The following is a 27,977-nucleotide window of genomic DNA, read 5'->3' as shown; positions in this document are numbered from 1 at the left end:
AAACCCAACCAAAATAAAGAAAACAGAAACACAAGGACAAGGAAGCAATGGAAACACTGAGCTACCAGAAAGCAAAAGATAAAATGGCTATATGAAGACCTCATATTTCAATTATCACCCTAAATGTAAATGGACTGAACTCACCAATAAAAAGACACAGAGTTGCAGAATGGATCAAAAACAAACAAACAAACAAACAAACAACAACAACAAAAAAACCCCAACTATATGCTGCCTCCAGGAGACACATCTCAGCTCCAAAGACAAATATAGACTCAAAGTGAAAGGGTGGAAAATGATATTCAAGCAAATGGCATTCGGAGAAAAGCAGAGTAGCAGTACTAATATCAGATAAAATAGACTTCAAAATAAAAATGGTAAAGAAAGATACTGAGGGACACTTCATAATGATAAAGGGAATCATGCATCAAGAATGCATCACATAACATAACATCTATGCTCCCAATCAGGGAGCCCCGAAATATATAAAGTAATTACTAACAGAACTAAAGAAAGAAACAGACCAAAACACTATTGTAGGATCTAAATAAATATCCCACTGTTGGATATGGACAGAGCATCCAAACAGAAAATCAACAAGAAAATCAATAAAGTAATAACATCCTTAAATGACACATTAGACCAACTGGACATAATTGACATTTACAGAGCCTTCCATCCCAATACAGCTGCTTATATATTCTTTTCTAGTGCACATGGAACATTCTCGAGAATCGACCACATACTGGGACACAGAGACAGTCTCAACAAATATAAGAGGATTGAAATCATAACAAATATATTCTCTGATCATAATGCTTTGAAACTAGAGATCAACTGGAAAAAGAAAGCAGGAAGAACCACAAATGTATGGAGATTAAATAATATGCTACTGAAGAATAATTGGGTCAGAGAAGAAATGAAAAAAGAGATCAAGAGATACATAGAAATGAATGATAATGATAGTACAACACATCAAAACTTCAGAGACATGGCACGGCAAAAGCGGTAATAAGTGGAAAGTTCATATCATTACAGGCCTATCTCAAAAAACAAGAATGAGCTCAAATAAACAACCTAACACCTCATCTTAAAAAAAAAAAAAAACTAGAAAAGAAGAGCAAACGAAGCCTAAAATCAGCAGAAGGAAGGAAAAAGTCAAAATTAGGGCAGATTTAAATGAAATTGAGAACAAAAAGACAATAAAAAATAAATACAACGAAGTGCTGGTTCTTTGAGATTAATAAAACTGACAAACACCTGGCTAGACTCACTATAGAAAAAAGAGAAAGGGCACAAATGAACAAAATCAGGGATGAAAGAGGAGAAATTATGACAGACACTGTAGAAATACAAAGGATCATACAAGAATATTATGACAAAGTATATAACCCCAAATTGTATAACCTAGAAGAAATGGGCAAGTTCTTAGAAAGATACAACCTTCCTAGACTGATTCAAAAAGAACTGGAAAATCTAAACAGACCTATCAGCAGTATGGAAATTGAAACAATCATCAATAACCTATCAAAAAAGTAAAAGTCCAACACCAGATGGTTTCACCAGTGAATTCTACCAAATATTCAAAGGAGATTTAATACCTATTCTTCTCAAATTCTTCTCAAAAATCGAAGCAGTGGCAATTTTGCCTAACTCATTTTCTGAGACCAATATTACCCTGATACTAAAACCTGGTAAAGATAACACAAAAAAGAAAACTACAGACCAATATCTCTCATGAACACAGATGCAAAAATCCTAAATAAGATACTAGCGAACCGAATACAGCAACACATTAAAAAGACTGTATACCATGATCAAGTTGCCTTCATCCCAGGGGCAAAGACAAGATTTAATATACACAAATCGATTAATGTGATACACCCACATAAACAAAATAAAGAATAAGAATCATATGATCATATCAATAGATGCAGAAAAAGGCTTTGACAAGATACAGTGTCCATTTATGATCAAAACACTGAATGAATCAGTATAGAAGGAAAGTACCTTAACATAATAAAGGCCATATATGACAAACCTTCAGCCAACATTATTCTTAATGGTGAAAAACTAAAAACCTTCCAAGATCAGGAACAAGACAATGCTGTCTGCTATCACCACTGTTATTCAATTGGAGGTCCTAGCTAGTACAATCAGGTAAGAGAAAGAAATAAAAGGCATTCAAATAGGAAATGAAGAAGTCAAACTGTCACAATTTGCAGATGACGTGATTCTCTATATAGAAAACCCTAGACTTCACAAGGACTCTAGAAATAATAAATACAGGGTTTTCGGGATACAAAATCAACGTTCCAAAAATCCATAGCATCTACGGCCATGCTACCCTGAACAAGCCCAATCCTGTCTGATCTTGGAAGCTAAGCAGGATTGGGCCTGGTTAGTACTTGGACGGGAGACCACCTAGGAAGACCAGGTACTGTAGGCATAAAAAAAAAAATAAGGGATTGTAAGCTGACAAGGTCCTCACAATCTGAGGTCAACCAAGGGTTGCCTTGCCTATAAAAAAAAAAAAATCCATAGCATTCCTCTACTCTAAAAATGGATTGTCAGAAAAAGAAATAATAATAATAAAAAAAAACAATTGCTTTTGTAATTGCAATAAGAAGAATAATATACCTAGGATTAAACCTAATGAAATATTTGAAGGACCTATATAATGAAAACTATAAGACTCTATTAAAAAAAAATTGAAAAAGACACAAAGAAATAGAAAGATATTCCGTGTCCTTGGACTGGAAGAATCAACATAGTTAAAATGACCTTAATACCTAAAGCATTATACAGATTCAATGCAACCCCCATCAAAATCCCATCAGCATTTTTTAAAGAAATAGAATAAAAAATCATCAGATTTGTATGGAAGCACAAAAGACCCCTGAATCAAAGCTATCCCGAGAAAAAAGGACAAGGCTGAAGGCATCACTCTGCCTGACTTCAAATTATTCTACAAAGTGACAATAATCGAAATGGCATGGTATTGGCAGAAAAATAGACACACAGACCAGTGGAACAGAACTGAGAGCCCAGAATTAAACCCCCATTTATATGGGCAAATAATTTTCGACAAAGGAGCCAAAAACATACAATGGAGAAAGGAAAGCTTCTTCAATAAATGCTGCAGGGAAAACTGGAAAGCCACCTGCAAAAGAATGAAACTAGACTGTTGTCTATCACCACACCCCAAAATTAACTCAAAGTGGATTAAGGACCTGAATATAAGACCTGAAACTAAATTGCTCAGAAGAAAACATAGATACTAAATTTATGGACCTAGGACTTAAAGAGGATTTTATAAATTTGACCCTAAAGGAAGTAAAAGCATGAATGGGACTACATCAAACTAAAAAGCTTCTGTAGAACAAAAGAAACCATCAACAAGGCAAAGAGACAACCACACGAATGGTAAAATACATTTGCAAGCAGCCTCGGATAAGGGCCTAATACCCCAAATATACAAAGAACTCATACAACTCAATATCAATAGAAAAACAAACAATCTATTTAAATAATGGGCAGAGGACCTGAACAGACACTTCTCCCAAGAAGACAAACAAATGGCCAACATGTGAAAGGATGCTCAACTTCACTAGCTATTAGGAAAATGCAAATCATAATCACAGTGACATACCATCTCACACCTGTTAGTATGGCTATTATCAACAGGACATATAATAACAAGTTTGGAGAGCATGTGGAGTAAAAGGAACCCTCATACACTGCTGGTGGGACTGCGAATTTGTATAGCCACTATGGAAAACAGTATGGAGTTTCCTCAAAAAAGTAAGAATTGATCTACCATTATGATCCAGCAATCCCTCTACTGGGTATTTACCCAAAAAAACTTGAAAACATTTATCTGAAAAGATACATGCACCCCAGTGATCATAGCAGCATTATTCACAGTGTCCGGGACATGGAAGCAACTGAAGTGCCCTACGATAGATGATTAGATAAAGAAGCTGTGGTACATATATACAATGGAATATTACTCAGCCATAAGAAGAGATGAAATACTGCCACTTGCAACATCATAGATGGACCTTGAGATAATCATACTAAGCAAAATAAGTCAGACAGAAAAAGTTGAAAACCAGATGATATCACTTATATGTGAGATATAAACCTAAAAGCAACAAATGAACAGGACAAACAGAGACTCATGGACATGGACAATAGACTAGTGGTTATCAGAGGGGAGGGGCAAGGCGGGAGGTAGACGGGATAAAGTGAGTCAAATATATGGTGACAGAAAGAAGTCTAACTATGGGCAGTGAACACACAATGCAATGTATAAATGAGTCACTGTCGCATTGTACACTTGAAACTTATTGGATTTTGTTAATCAATGTCAGCCCAATAAAAAATAAAAAATAAAAAGTCCTGCCTCCCTGATGCTGTCACACATGCCCTCATCTCTCAAAAATTTCCCTGCTTTTCCTGGAAGTTCTCAAAGGATGATCCAAAATTCAAGTCTTGATACATGAGTTTCTTTTTCAGTTTTATAAAGAAAAAATTGAAATACAAGTCCACTTACTAAGTTGTATATAGTTTATTTTCCTGATTATGAAAGAATAACTATGGCTGTCAGTAACTATTCATTAGGGTATTAATAACCAAGGTTTATCTTATTCTTCCTCTCTGGACCCCAAAATTTTCCTCATTCTTCAAAGCCTAGCTCAGCCCCTCCTCCACCTTGAAGCTTTCCTCTACTACCCTGATCTACATGGATCTCACTAATTGTTATTTTTTAATGTACTTACTGTATGGATTGACTACTTTGACATTTGTGTGTATTAATTTTGACTCCCCAGATTTTGAGCATAATGCCATAGTTTTCCTGTGGGTTCTTTTTTCCCTTTTTGCATCCTTCATAGACCCAAGCTCAGTTTTAGGTACTTAGCAGATACTGAGCTTATCACTTAACCTACAAGTGTTTACTAATAATTGTCTCCTTCATCAAGAAACACTGCCCTTCCCCGTAGAAGCAAAGGGACCAAATTAGAGGAACAATAAATCTACGGTGGCTACTTGCCAGGGGTTAGGGTAAGAGGAGAACATACAATAGCATTCCCAGCTGCCTCTCCTGCCTCCCTTCTTCCCTATCTTCTTCCCATCTCCTCTGGCTCCTCAGTGCCCAAGTGGGCCATCAGTGTTTAGAAATCTGAGTCCTCAACATACCCCCATACCCCTGACCTTAGCAGGGAGACAGTACGGCCAGGAGCTGGTGCTACAGGAAACTACCTTGTCTTCCTTGTCCTTTTCCTCCATACTAAAGGAACAGAAATGCAATCCTGAAATTTGAAAGAAAACCTTATGTGCGTACACCACCTTGTGACCAGTTTGCAAACTACTCTTCCACCAAAAAAAAAAAAAAAAAGCCTAAACACACTAAAATCCTCACACACACCTTCTACCATCAGTCCAGGGAGACTAGTACCCCAAAGTGTGATTATTTGTGATTATTTTCTGCTTCCCTCACTTTGGATTGACCAGAGAAAGGAAAAGATGAGACTCTGAGGTAAACAGGGGAGTTTCAATGTCTTCTACCACCGCGGATTCTAAACTTGGAGACTGTTAAAGAACACTTTAAAAGCACATTGTCATTTGCACACACACCTTTTTATGAGAAGAGGAGACTGCAAGAAAAATCAAATGAAGTAAGTGAAACTTGGGTATTCTTGTACTGAAGTGGTTCAAAGTTTGAAACGGTTAATGATTCAAAGTACAAACTTCCCCAGAAACCAGTGACCTATCTGCTTGGCTTCAGAGCACCAGCCATTTACTACCTGTCTGGGGCTCTACAGTGTTTACTCCGTTTGGGTTCCTAGCTCCACCTCCAGGCCAGTTCCCTGTTATCTGGGCACAGGGGCTATCTTCTTCCTCCATACTTGGTGGAGTCCTTGCCAATAGCCAAGTAAATGTGAAATAGTTAAAGAGCCTAAGTTATTTGGTTTTACTCTCACTGGTATTAAAACCTCTCTTTCCTTCCCATTGTATAAACTCAGCTCTCTCCCTCTTTGAATTTCCAGTATTGTCTATTAGGATTTTTAATGGCTGATATGTTCCTAAAGTCAACTCTTTCACAAGCGATGTTATAATGTTCACTCCATATTTTTAAACAGCTCAATGCTCAATATTAGGCAGTTTTGTTTTTATACATTTTCTAGTTTTTTTTTGTATAATTTGATATCTTACTAATGGGACTGACTGCTATAAATGATATGTAGTGACAGACTATTACATATTCAAGATGTAAAAGGTGGGTAGTATATGCTTTAAGCGTTTAAAAAAAATAAGTATGCGCTCCAGCAATGTCTTTTTAAAAACATTTTTAATTTTTTTTATTTTATTATTAGTTTCAAGTATACAGTACATTAGTTAGACAGTTATATAGTTTACAAAATGACCCCCCTAATTGCTCTTTCTCTCCTCTGGCTCTTCACCTAGCCTTTACATTAATGCTAACTGCATTCTCTATGTTGTGCTCACCATTCCTGTGACCATCTATCAACTACTAATTTGTATTTCTTTAACCCTTCACCCCATTCTCCCAGCCTCCCACCCCCGCCCCAACCGTCACCAGATTGTCCTCTATATTTGTGTCTGTTTTTGATTAGTTTGTTCTTTTTGTTCCTTAGATTCTGCATATAAGTTAAATCATATGGCATTTATCTTTCTCTAACTTATTTCACTCAGCATAATAACCTCTAGGGCCATCCATGTTGTTGCAAATGGCAGGATTTCATTTTTTTTAATGGCTGAGTAATAGTCCATTGTATATATGAACCATAACTTCTTTATCCAATCGTCTGTTGATGGGCATTTAGGTCGCTTCCATATCTTGGCTATTGTAAATTGTGCTGCCATGAACATAGGGGTGCATAGATCTTTACGAATTATTGTTTTGGTTTTCTTTGGATAATTACCCAGAAGTGCAATTGCTGGATCAAAAGTTAGATCTACTTTTAATTTTTTGAGAAACCTCCAGACTGTTTTCCACAGTGGTTGTACAAATTTGCAATCCCACCAACAGTGTATGAGGGTTCCCTTTTCGCCAACACTTTTTCTTTGATTCATTGATGATAGCCATTCTGACAGGTGTGAGGTGATATTTCATTGTGGTTTTAATTTGCATTTCTTTTAAGCTAGTTATTTCAAAGTGTTGTTTTATTATAATATCCCAATATGTCTTCAGTTATTTCAAGATGTGCAATTCTTAAAGCAGAATCCATATTAATTCATTATATGAAATATATATATTGCTACATATTGCATTCTCAGAAGTTTTAGGATCACAAATTCAACAAACATTTACTAAGCACTTATTATATACCAGGTACTGTGCTAAGGAATATGGAGAAAAGATGAAAACATTGTCTCCACCTAGCAGGAAGAAGATACTCATAGTAGTTATGATATGATGTGGCAAGTGTTAAATTGCTAGTAGATACAAAATGCTCTGGGAGTATAAAGAAAGTGAGGTCTGCCTTAAATAGTAGTTTTCAGTAGGAGTGGAGGGGTGGGGTGAATTCCAGGAAGAATATATATGTAGAGGCATGAAAGGGACTCTTAAAATGAGCTTTGGCATTTCATATGGTTTTAAAAAAACAGCATGTATGAGGGAGTGGCAAGAGACAAGGTTGGAAAGGTAAGCTGGAGGCAGATGGTGATAAATCTTATAAGCCAAGTTTGGGGTTTTAGACTCGATTCTGGATGCCAATGTTTCTCCATATGTGGTACTGGACCAGCAGGACCAGCTTCACCCGGGAACTTATTAGAAATGGAAATTCTTGGGTCCCACCCTAGACCTACTGAATCAGAAATTCTGGGGTTGGGACCCTCTAGATGATTCTGATACATATTACACTTTGAGAACCATGGCTCCAGGAAATGGGAAACCTCTGAAGGATTTTAAGCAGGAAACTGACCAGCTAAGATCTGAAGTAGGAAACCAGCTGACATTGACCAGTCAAGCAGAGGACCTGGCTCCAGAGTAGTTATAGTGAAAAAAAAAACTGTTGAATGACTATGGCATAGAGAGATGATGAGGGCCTAGACTAAGGCAGTATGAATGGAGAGGAAACATATTTTTGAGATATTTTGCAGGTGGCCCAGGTTCAATCAGGTGAATAAACTATGTCAATACAAAGGTGTGACTGAAATAGTTTTTATATAAAAGCACACCATACTTTTGTTGAATGTAGCAACTGCTAGATGTTCTAAGAAAGAAATGGTCCACATTTATAGACCCTATAATAATGGAAGGTCAAGAGCAATTTCTATATGTTCCCATAGTATCAAGAGCAAAGGATGTCCTGGCTTATACATGAGTCTTCTGATATGCCTGGCATTTCTACTTCCCACTGTAAGTGAGTAAACTGGCATTCACATATTAACACAGACATATTTTGTGAGTTTGGAGTGTGAATAAATTCCCGAGATCAATGTATAATTCCTGGATGAGCTGGCAAAATTAAATTCAAACCCTGAAAAGCTAAAAAAAGACACTGGTTCTGGTGATCTAACCAAGGTACTGCCAAGGTGAGACCCTGCTAGAGCCACCTTTTTATTCTAACTTGACCCTGGTCACATAGCCCACTTAGCTCAGGAAAAAGCTGTAATAAGTGAAAGAACTGGACTTTATACTATGCGTGAAGCTCAAGTGGAACTGTTGTTCCTAATTGTGGAGGCAGGATTTAGCTGAGGCAATCTTCAGTTTCTCGATGGAGAGAATGGTGTGGGGGCAGGGAGAGGGAGAGAGGGAGAAGGGGGAGAGAGAGAGGGAGGGAGAGGGAGAGGTTTACAGGTCAACCTATACAGCTAATTTACCAATGAGAATTTTGCAGAGTGAAATTTCTATTTGTTAGGACTCTAGATACTTCTTGTTACTGAACATTTTTTTAGTTGATACCAATATCTTGGCTTATTTGACCAACTTATTTCGGCCAAGAATAGTTTCTAATCAAAAACCACTATTTTAGGGAATTTGAGAGCTATAAAAGACCCTGGAGATTAAAACAAAACTTTCATATTATAGATGAGGAAATGGAGGGCCTCAAAGAGTAAATCACTTAATCTGTTTACTGTAGGGCAAAATTCTCCAGAATACTAGAAGGTGGCAAAATAAGATTAAGAGCAACACGGATAATCTGCTCGTTTAAGTTTTAGACAAGATTTTTAATTCCTCTATTTTCCATTTTAAACTTTTTTAAAAGCAGAAAAAGAATAGCAAATTACTTACTTTATTAGATTATTAGAGGATGAGGAAGGTTTTCTTGTAGTTTCTTAATTGTTTTGTTTTCAGAAATTGGAGTTAAATGTAAAAGCCCCATGAAAAAAAAATAATATTTGGGAAGAAAATGTGCGTGAACAATTTAAGGGGAGACACATGCATTATTTTATAAGCTATTTGTTCTATTTTCTATTTTGCCTATAAAGGGGTAACTTTATACTAAATAACATCCATTATATTTGATTGTATATTACATGTAAAGGGAATCTATCATAATCACCTGTCACAGATTTGAAAAATTTCATATTTTCAAATATCCTGGTATTTGAGTAAATCTCTTATTTTGAGAGTTCTAGAAATGCTTCGCAAACTAGTTTAAACTTGCATCCTGTTTAACTATGTGGAAGTGAACAACTTGAAAGGCACATTTCGCCCGTTTCCTGTTTTCCAAACTTCCCACTACTTTATACCAAATATACTGCAATCTAAAAGGTGGTGTCCACTCTCTATTAAATATCCTGTATATAGCATCTCATAGGCAAAGATTTCCCAGCACTTAGAGGAGCCGTCAAGAAGATTTTCATCATCAAGAATATGTTAAACTCCATGTATTCTTTGCCTGAAAAGGTAGACTTCTCCCTTTCAGTCTGGAATTCAAATTAAGAACGCAATGCATTCTTAAAAAAACAGGACTGTTTTTTAGGAAAGACTAAAGGATCCAATTTTTCAAGTTTGCGTCGACCTCTTATTTCCCTCAAAGGTCAAAAATCCGGGAGTGTTTTCATTTAATATTTGCCCTCTCGCTCCCCGACGTGAGAGGTCTCTTTGAGTCTACTCTGGCAGAAATGCTACTACAGTCCAGAGAGGACAGATGTTAACTTTACACTGAGGGGAAAACACAGAACAGATTAAAGGCCAGAGTGCAAGAGGGAGTCTCAAACAGTCCGTCCTAGGACTTCAACTGCACCTGATTGGGCCGGTCCCAGTCTTTCCAGCCCACGTCCCCACACCGGCCGGCTCCGTGTGAAACCGGTCATGTGAGCCTGTTTACAGCCGAGCAGCTGGTGCAACCATCAAGATCCATGCGGAGGTCCAGGAAAGGGGAAGCAGACAGGCCACATACCCCTACACCGCCCCCTCACATTTTGCATTCCAAGAATGCGCTCGCTCTCCCTCCCTGACTCTCCACCCCTTTCATCTCCCTCCAGCCACCCCGGACGCCTGCCTCCATCCCCGCCAATTTCCTTCCAGTTGCTCGCTGAGGGGACCGGCTGGGCTGGAGGAAGGAGGAAGGGCGAGGACGGTGTCACCCCAAATAGGGAGTCGAGCTCCCTCCCCCAGCCCTCCTCAAAACATCCGCCTAAGAGTTGTCCCCGGAGTCGCATCCCCGGGGCAACCGAACTCTGCCAGGCAGGCACTGGGAGGATTCCGAGCCTTTAGCCTCCGCCCGGGCACAAGACACACACACACACGCACACACACACACGGGCCAGCCAGACCTGGGGCTGGGATATGCAGGTAGCAGGGCAACTGACAGTCAGGGATGGGGCAGAAAGGACCCCATCTGATTCCTTCTCCCCACCTCCCACCCGAATCCCGGCGCCGCGGAGCCCTGCTGTCAGTCACCGAACCAAGCTCGGGGTTTGGGGACTGCTCGCTCTTTCTGCGGGGTCTCTCGGCAACGTAACTTCCATGTTTTCCCGAAGTCGGAGGAAGTGGGTGACGGGACGGTTGGGGACTCTCACCTCGACACACCAGCTCCTCGCAAAGCAGCTGCGACTGCTCCCCCGGTTCTTTGTCAGCGTCTCTAGGCTGCACTGCCTGCTGGGATACCGGAGGACTCAAATGCCACCTCTCTCCGCCCTCGAGGATGAGCTGCGGTTGGAGGGTGGGTGGGAAAAGGGATGAGAGGTGGAGCCCGGGGCGGGGCTGGGGGCGGGGTTCCCTTACCACCACCTTGCCTCTCTGGTTTCCTCGTTCTCTGTCTCTGATCTGCTCCTCCCCTCCCCTATCCTCCCCTTCCCTCCCAGCCCGCCGGCTCTTGAGGAGACTGGAGACTCTTACAAAGGTGCCATCTCCCTCTGCACTTGTTAGACAATCACCCTTGACTCCTCCCCTTTCTTACTCCCCTACACACTCACATCCAGTGAGTACCCAAGGCTATTTGATACTACCTCTGAGTACTCCACTCCTCAGTGCTACAGGCTCTGTTTAGGCCCCATTACCTTTTGCTTGGATAGTCCCTCCACTCTTGCCTTTGTCTATACCATCTCCCAGGCAGCAACCAGAGGGATTTATCTAAGGTGTATAGGTGACTGTGTTACTCTTCTGATTGAAACCTTTCAATGTCTCAGCAGTACCTACAACTCCTTACCATGGAATATAAGGCCCTCTGTGATCCTTTTCTAATGCACCCAATACTCTAGCCCAATATACTGGCCATCCATGGAAGACAACGGGGCTTCAAGACAACTCAACCTGCACTGGCTGCCCCAAATCCCCCCCCACCCTTAAAAGGAGGCTGCACAGTCAGTAACGATCATAGGCCCCTGGGAGTATCATTAAACATAGAATTTTCAAAATTAAATTTTAATGATGTTCAGAAAAGAAGAGTAATATGCAGCTGCCACAGGTCTCCTCTCCACAAGTATAAGGCCCAAAGAATTCTCCCTAGTTGCCCACCTGAGCAATGGGCTGCCAGAAAATATCCCTTGGGCTCAGGCTTCTGATGCCTTTGCTCAGATTACCTCAATCTATAATGCTCTTCTCTGTCTTTAGAATACCAATCTATTTTTCAAGGCCGCTTCAGCAGCGGCTGGTCAGAGTTGCAGGAAGAGGCTGCAGGAAGAGGCTGCAGCTGATCGAGAGCAAGTAGTTATTTTTTTTTATGCACACAAACAGAGGGAGGGGTTATCTTATTGAGGTAGCAGCCGCCTTCTCAGGCAGTTGAGAGCAAGATGAGCTGCTTGGTTACAGGAGCAGGTAAAGTCCATGGGAGCAGCAGAAAACGTTCTTGGGAGTGGGCACTGCTGATAGCTCTTTGGGCACTGCCTTCCTTGGCTGCTGGCCGGGCAGCTATCAGTCTCCTGAGTATGTAGAGGGGCTATGTTCTGAGTTAACCCTACAGCCGTCCATATGTCTTCTTTGGAGAAATGTCTCTTCATGCCCTCTGTCCATTTTTGGACTGGATTTTTTTTTTTTTTGAGTTATAGGAGTTCCTTATATATTGTGGATATCAACCCCTTATCAGATTTACGATATATTATCCCATTCAATTGGTCGTGGTGTTGGGAAAACTGGACAGATACATGCAAAAAAATTGAAACTGTACCACCCTTCTTATGCCATATACAAAAAATAAACTCAAAATGGATTAAAGACTTAAATGTAAGGCCTGAAATCATAAAACCGTTAGAATAAAATATAGGTAAGAAGCTATTTGACATCAGTCTAAATAATCTTTTTGGATATGCCCCCTTGAGCAAGGGAAACAAAAGCAAAAACAAATAGGACTTCCATGACAACTATTAATTCCTGCTCCATCACCACAGAACATTGCTTATTTTGTTTTGCAATTCTTCCTGACTTAGGTAATCACTAGTACTGTATATGTCTTCCTTTCTCTCCTACCTAGACTATGAATTCCTCAAAGCTGACCTACAGCTGCCAGCACCAATGCCTGATCCAGAAAAGATATCAGTAAAATTGGATGAAATGAAATCCTTCAACTCCACAGCATCCAAAACCCTAAGTAGGCCCAGAAAGGATCCTGGGCAACACCTCATACAACAAACACTATTCCTTCACTAGGTCATCTCCATCTTGACCCAGTCATGTGTCATTTTGCAAACATAAACTGGTTAGGCAGCACAGCATTGCAAAAGGACCAAAGCTGGTACTTCCCTTGCAGGTCAGACTGGTTTGTGGTATAGTATATGGTTGTGGAAAATTTAACTGGTACAGTTCCCATGAGAATCCAGAGTAGAAAAATTTTGTGGTGCCATATAAAATAACTGAGTTTCCAATGCAGACATATCTCCTACCTTTGGGAGGTTTTGGACTCCTATTTGCTTCAGACTACCCTTAGGTACCATACCCTTTAGAACTTCTATTCTTTTTTATAAGGCATTTTATTACAAAAGTAGACATCTTGCTTTGTGTTGTTCTTGCATCATTTAATGCATATTTATTTTCTCTCCAATTATGTTACAAGCTACACTCTGGCAGGGTTTCCTCATCCCTAAAATGGAAACAAGAATTCTTGCCCTACCCAATCTTTCAGGCTGATAAATATTCTAATGTGATAATATTTATAGCATATGTGATAATGTAACTATAAGATGCTCTTCAAATATAAGCTCTGTTATATTTTACACTTTAAAAAAATCTTTATATTCTACTATATTAGGTGTGTGTGTGTGTTTGAGATTCCACATTAGGAACCAAAGCCTTTATTGCAAATTCCTGGACATAATGCTTTAAATTGCAGTTTTCTAAACTTGCCAGAAGAATCATCAGGAGCCCTTGTTAAAAACACATTCTGAGAACCTACCCCAGACATACTGAATAAAAATTTCCAGGTAAACTTCTGCTCCAACAAATCTAAAGTGTGGGTTTGTCCACGCCACCAACCAATTCTCTCACACCAGTTGGGTGTCCTATGATTCAACTCAATTTTGACGATATCTACCCAAAGATAACATCATATCTCACAGGTAAAGTGTTCCGTCCCACAAGACTACCCTCCACTTCACATGCCAATTGCAGGACTAGATTGTTACCCGTGCTGTACTATTGAAATACTGGTCACAAATGAAAGGTTCCCACAACCCCCTCCTTAGGTTCAATTCCACATATTTGTTGGTCAACACCTGTGAAAATGTTATTTAACCCATTATCCTGGGAACCAGCAGAATGACAGAGGTGCTTCAGGAAATTCATTTACATTTATAGAGCCTTAGACCGTGTAAATGAAAGGAATGCCACACAAATCACCGTTAGTTTAGGCACAAACCCAGTTGATGAACTGTGGAACCATAAAATTAAAACTTTCTCTAACAGGCAGAAAAGGAAAACAAACGTTACTCGTTACTGTTTCTCTGCATGCTAACCTCTTAAATCTACAGTGCTGCCAAATCCTCTGCTATCTCACGTATGGCTGGGAATAGTTAAATATCCCAACAGTAAGAAAAAAAGTAGGCTTATAGGACAGCACTCGAGCAACTCTGTGCCATTACTAGTTTAGGTGACTTTTCCAAACATATGAAAGAGGAATCAATCTCAACAGCGATATTGATTGTATTTCATCTCTCTCCATTTGAACGGGTAAGCCTTTGTCCCGCATGTCTAGTCGTCCCTAAGGCTGTATGTGGACCTAGAGGTCCATTATCTGCATTATGTATCTGATAATGTTTTTATTCCCCAAAGTAATGGAAATATATTGATATTCAGATGGTCCTCAGATGGGCTTACAGGGTAGCACTCCGTTGTGATGTCAAAGGTCAATGAACCAGCTCTGCCTCATTGTAATTACGATTATTTCTCCAGAACGTCTGTAAGAGGTGGGCAAATGCTGAGCTTAGTTCATACGTGGGTTGGCTTGATATGCAGTAGTAAACAAAGTGGACTTTGAAAATTTAAACCTCATTAACTTTCAGTTTGGCATGTAATTGGTCAAAGTCTTTCTTAAATCAGGCAGAACATTTGGGTTAATAAAATCAAGTTGAATGGTTCACAGGGTACTTAAAATAATTAAAAGCGACTAATTATGAAGGTCCAATTGAAGATGCTGGCATTCTGCCTCCCTGGATGGGTAGAAAGGATGATTGTGTTAAGTATATTCACCATTTGGTTTAAACATAGATTCTGCTGTGGAAAACCGTCTGGAGGTTTCTCAAAAAATTAAAAATGGACATACCTTTTGACCCAGCAATTGCACTTCTGGGTAATTATCCAAAGAAAATCAAAACAATAATCCGTAAGGTTCAATGCACCCCTATGTTCATGGCGGCAGAATTTACAATAGCCAAGATATGGAAGCAACCATATGCCCATCAACAGACGATTGGATTAAGAAGTTATGGTTCATATATACAATGGAGTATTATTCAGCCATTAAAAATGAAATCCTACCATTCACAAAGACATGGATGGACCTAGAGGTTATTATGCTGAGTGAAATAAGTCAGAAAGACAAAGACCATATGATTTCACTTATATGCAGACTCTAAGGAACAAAAATAACAAACTAATCAAAAACAGACTCACAAATATAGAGGTCAGTCTGGTAGAGGGAAGGGGTGCTGGGAGCTTGGAGAAAGAGGGGGAAGGTTAAAGAAGTACAAATTAGTAGTTGATAGACGGTCACGTGTTTGGGGAGCATGGCATAGGGAATGCAGTTAGCATTAATGTAATGGCTAGGTGAAGAGCCAGAGAAGAAAAAGAGCAATCAGGGGGATCGTTTCATAAACTATATAAGTGTCAAACCAATGTACTGTATACTTGAAACTAATAAATTTTTTTAAAAATTAAGTGTAAGAAATATTTTTAAAAAATATTGATTTTGCCAACGTGGTTTTAGAAGTGTTCAGAAGGAGTTTACTTAATGCAGAAAGTCCGGCTTATTCCCTACAATCCGTGTCCACCTGGAGCTAGAGGTAGGTGGAATGGGCAGGGACCTACTGGGTATCCTTTGAACAATGTCGGTAGGTAACCCCCTACTGCCCTCAGCGAAAGTGTCCCTGTAGCGTTCCTCCTGCCAGAATGGCTCTGTTCAGGATCGCTCCTTGGACTACACTAGTTGCATTATCCCCAGTCATCTTTCACGCTAAAAATGTCTTGCAGAAGGTACTACTTTGCTGAAATTAATCATGAACATCTCAGCGAGATTCTGTATAGGCACAAAGGAATGGCATATTTAAGAGAGAAAGGAAGTTCTTATTACTTTGCAAGCTCACTCCTTTGCTATTGCCATTCTTGGTTTGTTTTCCTCACCTCATTGTAGCAATCTACTCAGTACTCAACCAAGAAGTCATAACTCAGAGGGAGGGAGAACTATAAAACTGACATAAAGGAAGATGAACATAAAAAGGACAAAGAGAAATTCAACCTTTTTTTTTTTTGGTGGTTGGGGCCAATAATGACTTGAAACCTATAATTAAGACTGAAGTTACACAAATTTTGTGACACCAAAATGCACAAAAATGTAATATGGCAGCAAAGTGGTCTTCAGGTGGTTTAGTGTCCCGGGGCCTGTGTCTCAGGAGTAACCTGGTAGAATATAATCATGAAACGCCTCACTCTTCGCTTAACCCCCGTGGCCTAAGTGTACACCTGTACACAGAGGCAGCCCTAGGGCAGAGATGGAGTCTGGAAGGGGATTCTAAATGCACCCTTTGTGAGTGTCCCTGATGTCCACCGAATCCTGGAGGGTGCCCAAGGAGAAGCCTGAGAAAATGATTACCAGAGATCTTGAGTGTACTGAAGCTTCCTCCAGAAGCTTTTGCAGGTGTCTGATGCCATGTCTGTTTCTACGGGTTTTGAGACATTGCTGTGTCTTCCATCATGGGAGTACTTAGGTAGTGTTTCAAGTAGTTCTGAGCAGTAATGAGTCTAAAATGAAAAATAACACATCTGAAGGGACCAGGTATGGAAAGGATAAAGATCAGTCAAAATACAGACTCGATGAAGTTTCACATATATATACTCTACAAACAAGCCATTCCAATAAGGATGTTGAGTGCAGCAATTTTTTTAAATGTGTGTGTGATAAGGACCTCTGCTAAGCTGTGCCTTTGTCTAATAAAAGATGCACCCTTCTGGTGCAAGCAGCCTCATGTGTACACCTATTTTCAAAATTGGTTTATCTGTCTTCTTATTGATTGGCAGCAGTTCTCTATACCTTTTCTTTTTTTAGGCGAGGCAACCCTTGATTGACCTCACAGATTGCAAGGACCTTGTCAGCTTACAGTCCCTTATTTTTTATTTTTTTATTTTTTATGCCTACAGCACCTGGTCTTCCTAGGTGGTCTCCCATCCAAGTACTAACCAGGCCTGACCCCGCTTAGCTTCCGAGATCAGATGGGATCGGGCTTGTTCATTTATACATTCTTGAAGTCCATGTCCTTTAGCCAGAGACTACCAAGGATACATCTGTAATTGAAAAAATTGGGTTTCTTACTCAATGCAGCAAGGGAGAACACACCATGGAAAACCGTAGGGCATGTCAGTAAGAGAGAGTTAGAAAAGAGTCATTAAACTATTTGGACTTGCGTTAGGTGATTTAGGGGACAGCTTAAGGAAGTGAGGCTTTGCCCTGCATTGGATGCTGTCAGGAAGTGGGGAAATTCTACGACTGAGTGTCTTAATAAATATTATCTGTAGAGAAGGCATACTTATATTTAATGCTTTTTGTGTCCTGTTTAAGAAATCTTTGCCAAACCTAATATCATGAGGATATTATCCCATATTTTCCTCTGAAACCTTAATTGTCTTAGCCTTCAAATTTAAGCCTATAATACATACTGAATTAATTTTTGTGTATGCCGAGAGGTAGAGGACAATGTTTATTGTTTCAATATGGATATCTGATTGACCCAATGAAATTTATTGACAAGACCATTCTCTCTCCCACTGAATTGGGGTAGTGCCTTTGCCATAAATCGGGCGACACATAACTACGACTTTCATTCTGGATTGTTTCTTTTATTCCATTTGTCTGTCTGTCCTTGCACTAATACCACATGCTTTAATTTCTGTTTTGTTTTTAATGCCTACAGCACCTGGTATTCCTAGGTAGTCTCTCATCCAAGTACTAACCAGGCCTGACCCTGCATAGCTTCCAAATCAGACGAGATCGGGCATGTTCAGGGTGACGTGGCTGTAGACACTGTTTTGTTTGTTTTGTTTTTTACAATAAGTTTTGCTATCTGGTGGTATAAGTCATCCAGCTTTATATGTCTTCAGTATTGATTTAGTTATTGTAGGTCCTTTGGCTTCCATGTAAATTTTAGAGTCACTGGTCAGTTTCTCTTGTTAGTGTTTTTTATCCTGTTTAAGAAATCTTCGCCTAACCCAATATTATGAAGATACCCTGCTGTATTTTCTTCTAAAAACTGCTTGATTTTTATTGGAATTACATTGAACCTAAAAATAAATTTGGGGAGAATATATGTTGCAACAACTTTTGAGTTTTTCAATTCATTAACATCTCGTATGCTTCCATTTATCTTGTTATTTAATTTAGCTCAGTAATATTTTTTAGTTTCTAGTGTTGAAGTATTGCAAATATTTTATAGATTTATTCCTTGATATTTGACCGTTTATAACACTATCATACATGGTATACTTTTGGGTAAATTCTATTCTCACTACTTTGATGTGAGTAAATAGGGATACGATTAATTTTTTATAATGGCTTTATTGAGATTTAGTTCACATGCCACAATATTCACTCTTTTAAAGTGTACAAGTCAGTAGTTTTTAGTTTATTCACAGAATCGTACAACCATTACCACTACCTAATCTTAGGACATTTTCGTCACCCCAAAAAGAAACCCGGTGCTTCCCCATTCTTCCCTCCCCCAGCTCCACCAACTACTAATTGACTTTCTGTATCTATACGTTTGCCCATTCTGAACATTTCATATAAATAGATTTATATAATATGTGGTCTTCTGTGACTGGCTTCTTTCACTCATCGTTATGTTTCTAGGTTCATCCATGTTGTAGCATGTGTCGGTACTGCATTCCTTTTTATGGTTGAATAATATTCCATTGTATGGATATACCACTTTTGTCTACTCACTCATCAGTTGCTGGAATTTTGAGTCGTTTCCACTTTTTGGCTATTATGAATAATGTTGTTATAAAATTCATGTACAGGCTTTTGTGAGGAGGTATGTCTTCGGTTACCTTGGGGATATACCCAGGAGTGGAATTGCTGGGTGAGTGATATGATAACTCTATTCTGTAAAGAAACATCGGAGGAACTGCCGGACCGTTTTCCACAGTAGTTGCACCATTTTAAAAGCAATGTATGAGGGCCCTAACTTCTCCGCACCCTCACCAACGGTTGTTATTGAGTTTCTTAATTTTATATATTGATCTTCTATTCAGCGAACTTACAAAATTCCTTTCTTATATCTAATTGTTTGTAGATGTGTTTGGATTTTGCATGTACACAATCATATCTTCAAATAATGGCTCTTCGTTTCCAATCGTAATATCTTCTTTCATTTTATTGGCTAGTTGTCCTGCCTAAGTAAGACCTCTAAGACGTGAATAAAAATGGTGATAGTCTAGATTCTTCAATTCTGCCTAGTTTGTGACCTCAGAGGAAAGCATTTGATATTTAACCACTAAATATTATCTTAATTGTAGTTTTCTTGTAGACATACTTTATCGTTTTAATGAACTTATTGTCAAATGATTCAGAAAAATTATATATGCATAGTGATACATATGTATATGTACATATGTTTATATATGTGTGTATAATTATGTGTACAATTCAGGAAATATGCATATGCATATTTTATAGGTTGATAAATACATAGAAATAGAAAATGTTGTAAAGGAACATGGAAGTCGCTTTAACTATTCCTGCAACTTTTCTGAAATTTAAAATTTTACCTACATTTAAAAGAGGACAAAGGGAAATGTATGTACTCATGTATATGTATTTTCCTACTGATAATACGTATTTTATTTCCAATTTTCAGTTACTACAAACAGGGCTGCTGCTTATGTTCCTTTCGGTTATTCACTTCTGAAGTGCCTCTTACCAAGCAAGTACTGAGGCTACAATCCTCCTGACCCAGCCCACCAAGGGAAACAATGGGACTACATCCACACTTATCAAGAGCTCCTTTTTTTTTTTAACATAAAAATACTATCTGCTTTCCATGCTGTGCACACACGTGGCTGCTTTCGGCACAAGGGGGCATATTAAAAAAAATTTAGACAAAGGTGTTATACAGCTTAGAAGAGGTTCCGATCATGCACACATTTTTTTAAAATGTTGCAGTCAACATCCTTATCGGAATTGCTTGTTTGTAGGGTATGTACGTCGTAATGTTATGAGGCATTCACATTCATTATTCGTACAATTCCAATTTTGCTGTATAATGTCATAAGCAGTATATGAAAATTCTCATTTCCCCATATCCCTTCGACACTTGATATTGTCATTATTTTTACTCTTGCCAATCTAATAGTTTTTAAATGGGATTCCATTTCTGTTCTATTTAAAATTTAACTACGAATGTGAGTCGGCATCTCTTCAGATGTTCCTCACTTGGAGTTGATTGTTCATATATCTTTCGGATATCTTCCATTTACCGTCTATAAGTACTCTCCACTCTCCTCCACCCTGTTCTGTGTCCAGGAGGCTGACCGTTATGGATTGCATAAATGCCTCCCTTTCCCTCTGGCTTCTGGCTGAGTTTGGCCAATCACAGCTACTAGACTGAGAGGTGACTGTGGCTGAGTTCCCCTACCAAAGACCACAAATCCTGTCCAGGATTCTCTTCTATAGCTATTGTGTTTTTTGCATAGCGATATATATGTACACATATATTTGTTATGTATGTAATTACTCTGCCCTTACCCCTCCAGCTTCGGTGGAAGGTAAGAGCTCCCCAGTATTACTCCCCAAGGGTATTCACAATTCCTTGTCGATGTCAGTATTAGCTATTGTTGCAATAATGCTTTCTAAGAAATCTCCCCAAAACCTATAACCATCACTTGTTCTCCACGCTTATGTGCTCTGAGCTGCCTGGGGCTATTTTTCACTTCAGGATGCACTTAGGGTGGACTCGACTCTAGGACGCAGACTGTGTTCAAATCTACTCCAAGTGAATCACTGAGTACCCCAATTTGAAGGATCAGCAGCTGTCTGGCGCATCCTCTTCTCATGGCAATCACAGGAGGGCAAGAAGACTGGCAAAACCAGGCAAGCATACTGAAACCCTCTATTCACATCATCTCTGCTCAGATTCAATTGACAAAAGTAAGTGCATGGGAGGGACGAGCCAATATGGCGTAGAAGGTAGATGCTGCGCATGCCTCCTCTCGTTACCACACCCATGTTATAATGAAACGACAGAACGACCATCACTGGAGGTCGCCTGAGGTCTGGCTGAACAGAAGTCATACAACTGGTGACATACAAAAGACGTCTCCTCGAGGCTGGTAGGAGGGGCCCAGTCCCACAACCACCTGCAGAGCCCCCTCCACTCCTGGAGGAGTCAGGGGTCCCGGCCCCACACCAGGCACCCCAACCTGGGGTTCCAGTGCTGGGAAGAGAAGTCCCACAACTTCTGGCTGTGAAAAACCAGCAGAGACCGTGGCTGAGTGAGGCCTGCGGGAGGTGCAGACGTTCCTCTCAAAGGGCCCACTACCGGACTTACTCGGTGACAGACTCACTCACTTTGAGCTCCAGCACTGGGGGCAGTTGCTCGAAGCGCCAGGGACATATGGGGAGACACTGACTTGTCAGGCTCTAGGACGAGGGCTGGAGGGGTGGGTGGCTTTATCCCAGACAGACGTGCTAGCAGTACCCATTGCTCCTTGGTTGAGCCCTCCCCACTCCCAGCGAGCAGATTCAGTGAGCAGATTCAGTCAGCTGCCATATCTGAGTCTCCATCAACCTGGATAACACAGGTCTCTCCACCCAGGTGATTCCCTGAGGGACTGCCTCTCCCAGCTTGCGGATCCATCCAAGCTTACTCCAGTGGATTATTCCATACGAATGGCCTGTCTTGGCTTATGCTGCAGACTTCCCTAAAATCTCTCGAAGGCTCGCAAAACACAAAGAAGCAGCATCTGAATTCGTTGTGCCCTGAACCTCTTGCTGAGCAGAACCAAGGCTGGTACTAGAGGCAGCTGACCTTGGTTTCTGGCTTGGCCTCTTGAGGCACCTATAAGCCCAGCATGGGTGGCAGCCAAGAGCAGATTGCTTGTTGACTCTTACCAGGTGGCCTCAGAAGTGCACAGGCTTACTCCAGCTCAACTTGGCCTGCAGCTGGGCCCCTCCCAGGAGGCCCTTAGCCCGGAACACCCATGGCCCGCTTCGACCAATGATATAGCCAGAGCACCACCCAGGGCTGCATCTGAGGAGGACACACCCAAAGGGCAGACTGAGCAGGCACCAACACCCTGCTAAAGTGAATCCTACTCCATAAGGTCAGCCCCTCATGCGCCAACCCTCACAACCAATCGCCCCGAGGGTAAATCCTCCTATTGAAGTGCGACCACAAATCAAGACTCAACTACATCAAGAGGGCACACGCAACCAACACAGGGGACATACCCTGAGCACCTCGTTCAGGTGACCAGGGAACACTGTGCCACTTGGCGCCATGGGACACCTACTACATAAAGCCACTCTACTAAGACCAGGAGACTTAGGACCCCTATCTAATACACAGAAACAAACACAGGGAGGCAGGCAAATGGGGAGACAAAGAAACATGTCCCACATGAAAGAGCACAACAAAGCTCCGGGAAAAGAACTCAACAAAATGGAGACAAACAACCTACCAGATATGGAATTCAAAACATTTGTTATAAGGATGCTCGATGAACTTAGGAAAAGAGTAGATGAACTCAGTGAGAACTTTAACAATAAGATAGAAAAGATAAAAAAGAACCAGTCAGAAATGAAGAATACAATAACTGAAACGAAGACTACCTTAGGAAGAATTAACAGTAGATTAGATGAAGTGTAGGATCGAATCAGTGATTTAGAAGATAAGGTAGCAGGAAACACCCAATCAGAACAGCAACAAGAATAAAGAATCCAAAAATATGAGGTTAGCTTAAGGGGCCTCTGGGACAACATCAAGTGCAACAGTATTTGCACCCTAGGGGTACCGGAAGTGGAAGAGAGAGCAAGGAATTGCAAACCTATTTCAAGAAATAGTGACTGAAAACTTCCCTAACCAGGTGAAGGAGACTGACATACAAGCCCAGGAAACGCAGAGTCCCAAACAACAGGAAACTGGAGGACCACAGGAAGACACCCCATAATGAAAATGCCAAAGTTTAAATTCAAAGAGAGAATCTTAAAAGCAGTAAGAGAAAAGCAATTAATTATGTACAAGGGAGCTCTCTTGAGACTGGTAGCTGATTTCTCAACAGAAATTTTGCAGGCCAGAAGGGGTTGGCACAAAATATTCAAAGCGATGAAAAGCAAGGACCTACAACCAAGATTGCTCTATCCAGCAAAGCTATCATCTAGAATTCAAGGACAGATAAAGAGCTTCCCAGACAAGAAAGAGCTAAAGGAGTTCATCATCAGCAAGCCAGTATTACAGAAAATGTTAGAGAGACTTCTTTAAGAAAAGAAAAAAGATAAAAAGAGTATAAATTTGAATAAGTTGGTAATAACTACATATCTAGCAACAATTACTTTAAGTGTAAATGATTAAATGCTCCAGTCAAGAGATAGGGTGGCTGGTTCAGTAAGTAAACAAGACCCTTACATATGCTGCCTACGAGAGACTCACTTCAGGTTAAAAGACACACACAGACTAAAAGGAAGGGGATAGAAAAAGATATTGCCTTGATGGACCTAGAGGGTATTGCGCCGAGTGGAGTAAGTCAGAGAAATACAAATGCCATATGATTTCACGTACATGTAGAAGCTAAAGAACAAAACTAAAACCAGAAACAAATCATAGATAGAACATTTTGAGGGTTACCAGATGGGAGGGCGGTTCATGGGGTGAGTGTAAAAGGGGGCATGGATTAAGAAGTACAAAATGGTAGTTATATAAGAGTCATGGAGATATACACTATAGCATAAGGAATATAGTCAGTAACATAATAACTATGTCCTGTGTCAGATGGGTACTAGATTTATTGGGGCAATCGCTTTGTGAGTTATATAGATATCTAATCACTGTGTTGTACACCTGAAACTAATATAATATTGTATGCCTATTATAATTGAAAAATAGAAAATATTAATTTAAAATAAATAAAATATTTATTGCCTAAAAAGAAAAGTAAGTGTGTGACCAAGCCTAGATTCAGAGGAACAGTTATGTACACTCTATGCCAAAGGGTTGGGCAGAGTGGGGAATGAATATTTACAAAACGATTAACCAATCTATCACGATTTCTTAGTCACACCCACACCTTTGTACACAGTCTCTTCATTTCATTCTCCTCCCTTACCCCGTTTGTGTGTATCATTGGTTTCTTATCGGCACACTGATTGATACTATATCCTTCTCACAAGTGTCTATAGATTTTCCAGTTTTCTGAAACATACATCATTCTCCCTCCCCCATTTTTTAAGCGCACCCTTTTATCTTTCCTATTTTTGTGCGCTCCCCTCCCCAAAGGCCCTACTCCATCTCTGGCATCAAGCCTTTGCCACATTTTGAGACCCATGCTAACAACCTAGTATGCATATTTCTGTATTGTTCTTCATACTTAGCTAATCATGTGTGTGAATCTGTGCGTGTGTATGTACGTGTGTATTCGTATGTAAGCCTTTTTGCGTTAATGTCTAAAAACGGGCACATTATTCGATTTCCTGCATATAGTTTCTTACTTAACAAAACCTTGCAATAATCTCTGCAAATCAGCTAGCATAAGTCTATCTCATTCCTTCTGAATGCTGAATTATGTTCCATCGTGTTGATGCCATTCTCCTACTGTTGAATGAAATGGATCTCACCTTTATGACTGAGTTATTCATTCCCCCAGCTGCTAGGAGTTGAAGGCTGCTGAAAGTCACAGCTGAATCACTGCTCAGGAACTACTATGGATTGAAGGTACCTGCCATGTTCAGGGGTACACTACCTCCTCCAGTTAAGAGCATATACAACGACTAGTCAGTGTGGAGATACGTACGCCTTGTCTCCTCTTCTCAATTCTAAATGACCATCCCAGCTTTATATACCCCTGTGGGATCAGGTGAGTCCTCTATTGCAACTGCATGCCCCTTCAAATATTCCCTCTGCTCAATCCTACTTCCCTCACTCCCTTACAACAGCTGTTTGTGGGATCTCTTTCTGCAGAAATTTAAAGTATAATATTTCGTGCTAGAAGTGGTACTAATAAACAAATTAGGAAATGGGATTTTAAGAGTGTGGCCACGTTCCAGCTGGTTAGAAATGAGGACTACATCACTAGTGTAAAGCGACTACTTATAACCACTGTGATGTGATAGTGGTGAAATTGTCAAAACTTTCATCAGTGGAGTACTGAGACATGACACCAACGGAAGGAAAATTACAGCCAAGTGCAGAATCTCAGGAGTTTCAGATGTTCAGAGGAAGTAATAATTATGAAGATGGAGCAATTAAATGGTTGTTTGGCAAGTAAACATTAGTCCTCTTTGTACAGCAAAGTCCACTTTGTTTACTAGCACACAACAAGCCAACCCAAGCATGAACTAAGCTCAGCATTTTCCCAATTCTTACAGATGTTCTGGAGAAATAACTATAATTACAATAAGGCAGAGCTGGTTCAATGACCTTTTACCATCACACCGGAGTGCTACCCTGTAAGCCCATCTGAATATCAATAAATTTCCATTATTGGAGGGAATGAAAACATTATCACATACATAATGCAGATAATGGACCTCTATCTAGGTCCACGTACAGCCTTACGGACGACTAGACATGAAGACAAAGACTTACCGGTTCACATGGAGAGAAAGAGACGAAATACAATCGACATCGCTGCTGAGATTGATGGCTCTTTCGTATGTTCTGGAAAAGTCACCTAAACTAGTAATGACACAGAGTTGCTCGAGTGCTGTCCCACAAGCCCACCTTTTTTTTCTGACTGTTGGGATACTTAACTATTTCCAGCCATACGTGAGATAGCAGAGGATTTGGCAGCACTGTAGATTTAAGAGGTTAGCATGCAGAGAAACAGTAACGAGTAACGTTTGTTTTCCTTTTCTGCCTGTTAGAGAAAGTTATAATTTTACGGTCCCGCAGGCCATCAACCGGGTTTATGCCTAAACTAAAGGCGACTGGCATTCCTTTCCCCACTATTTACGCGGTCCAAGGCTCTATAAATGTAAACGCATGTCCTGAAGCACTTCTGTCATTCTGCTGGTCCACAGGATAATGGGTTAAATAAAACTTTCACAGGTGTCGGCCAACACATGTGTGGAATTCATGGTCTGTAACATAACAATTCGGTGCTGTGCTTTCCAGCAGCTTCCTGGAAACGAGGAAACCGCCTCTGAGAAGCCTCCTAGCTGACTTCTCCTTACATCGCCTTGGCCAAAATCGGATCAAGGTCCATTTCCCAAGGGGCATGGAACTGACTGGTTTGGAAGTCAGCGTCTGGGACTGAATGATCACCAGAGGGGTCTCCATCCCCAGCACCACCGCAGGACTCTACCTTTGCTGTTGTGTAACGCAAGACTCAACATCAGCCACGGAACGGCAGGGGACATACCTTCTGAACAAGACAACGACCCCACGTACTGGACCAGGGAGGGAGAGGCGCCATATTCACTGAGACTCATTTCCTTTTTGAACAGCATCTGACATTTATTGAAAAGAAGGGAAAGACTTTTGTCCAGGTAGTGTAGAAGAGCTGGGCAGAGTGCAGGGGTCACGGTGTTGGACAAAAGGCACACATCAGAGAGACGGCGGCAAATTCAGAAGAGAACTGGATGCTGGGCGAAACTAACGGATCCACAGGAGAAGGTGGGTGACACGATTTGGCTGCCGGCCACCCCCGGGACCTGGCAGCCATCTGGCAGGAGTAGAAGGTGTCTCTGGGTGTAGGGAGGAATGGGTCCCGCTGAAGGTGAGAGGCTGGCCGGCCCCTCGGGGGTGGGAGTGGGGGCGGGGGTGGTGGTGAGCTGCTGGAATCACTGTCCAGGGGCTGTGGCCAGCTCAGATACCTCCCGGCTGAGACCAGGTCGCTGGAGGCTGCAGTCTGTCGGTGGGATGCGGCGGATGGTGATGGCAACCGCAGCGCCGGTCGCTGGGCACATCGATGCGGGCCTGCCTGGTAGCCTGGCAGGGAGAGGATGGCGACGGCTGGGTCGTGGGGGTCTGTCCAGAGCGTAACGGGAGCCCAGCTCGCAGCTGAAGTCCAGGACAGAGTCCAAGTGTGCACGAGAGGGGCCGGGCTGGCCGGAGACGGCGGCGGCGCGCTCCAGAGCGAGGCCCAGCGGCAACAGCGGGAACCTGGAGCGCTATTCCTGGAACAAAGGCAAGCACGCGCGGGAGGGGACAGGAGCGCGGGGGAGATCAAGGCGACTGGAACGTAAGGGAGGGGGAGGCGCGGCGCGAGGACGCCTGTGGCGATCTGGGCGGTGGCGACCGGCGCGCGGACCCTCCCCCGAGCACCCGCCCCCAGGCCCGAGGGTCTCCCGGCCTAGAAGTCCTCGTCCTCCACCCATCCAAAGACCCGCTTCATCTCGGCCAGGAAGCCCCGGTAATCACTGAGCAGGGGGCTCGCCTTCCTGATGTAGGGGATCACCCACTGCAGCGCCGGCCCCGTGAGGCGGGTGATGAGGAACGTCACCTTCAGGGCATCGCTGGAGAACAGGGTCTCGTCCACCAACATGTAGGCGCCCGTCTGCACGATGAACTCCGGGAGCCGGTCGGTATCGCCGTCAAACGTCTCGGGGAAGGGAATCGGGTTCCTCCACCGACGCGTCTGGGGCCGCAGGGGCAGGGCCAGGAGGGCCTTGATCAGCTGCACTCTGCCGTCCATCGCGCGCCGA

General features: G+C 41.4%; 2 protein-coding genes and 1 pseudogene across 3 annotated transcripts in view; 1 reads left to right on the top strand and 2 right to left on the bottom strand.

Annotated features, from left to right (window-relative positions):
- MOSPD1 (motile sperm domain containing 1) overlaps positions 1-11,151 on the bottom strand; it is a 37,657-nt gene extending 26,506 nt beyond the window's left edge. Inside the window, exon 1 of one of the 2 annotated variants that reach the window (XM_015596823.2) lies at positions 11,002-11,151. The gene's annotated coding sequence lies outside the window, so the exon portion shown is untranslated. The remainder of the gene's footprint in view (positions 1-11,001) is intronic. The other variant, XM_006921514.3, reaches the window with a different exon arrangement.
- Positions 2,331-2,449, top strand: LOC112470908 (annotated as a pseudogene).
- Positions 11,152-26,761: 15,610 nt separating the features above from the next.
- LOC102882834 (retrotransposon Gag-like protein 8) lies at positions 26,762-27,971 on the bottom strand. Its single transcript, XM_006921513.2, has 2 exons — positions 27,147-27,971; positions 26,762-26,925 (listed from the first exon to the last, which is right to left on the bottom strand). Exon 1 carries the CDS (start codon positions 27,965-27,967, stop codon positions 27,626-27,628), a length of 342 nt encoding a protein of 113 aa, XP_006921575.1. The 5' UTR covers positions 27,968-27,971; the 3' UTR covers positions 26,762-26,925; positions 27,147-27,625.
- Between the last annotated feature and the right edge of the window lie 6 nt (positions 27,972-27,977).

The sequence above is a fragment of the Pteropus alecto genome, unplaced genomic scaffold (assembly GCF_000325575.1).
Source record: "Pteropus alecto unplaced genomic scaffold, ASM32557v1 scaffold19, whole genome shotgun sequence".
Taxonomy (NCBI): Eukaryota; Metazoa; Chordata; class Mammalia; order Chiroptera; family Pteropodidae; genus Pteropus; species Pteropus alecto.
This window is presented reverse-complemented; position numbering and strand designations above follow the sequence as displayed.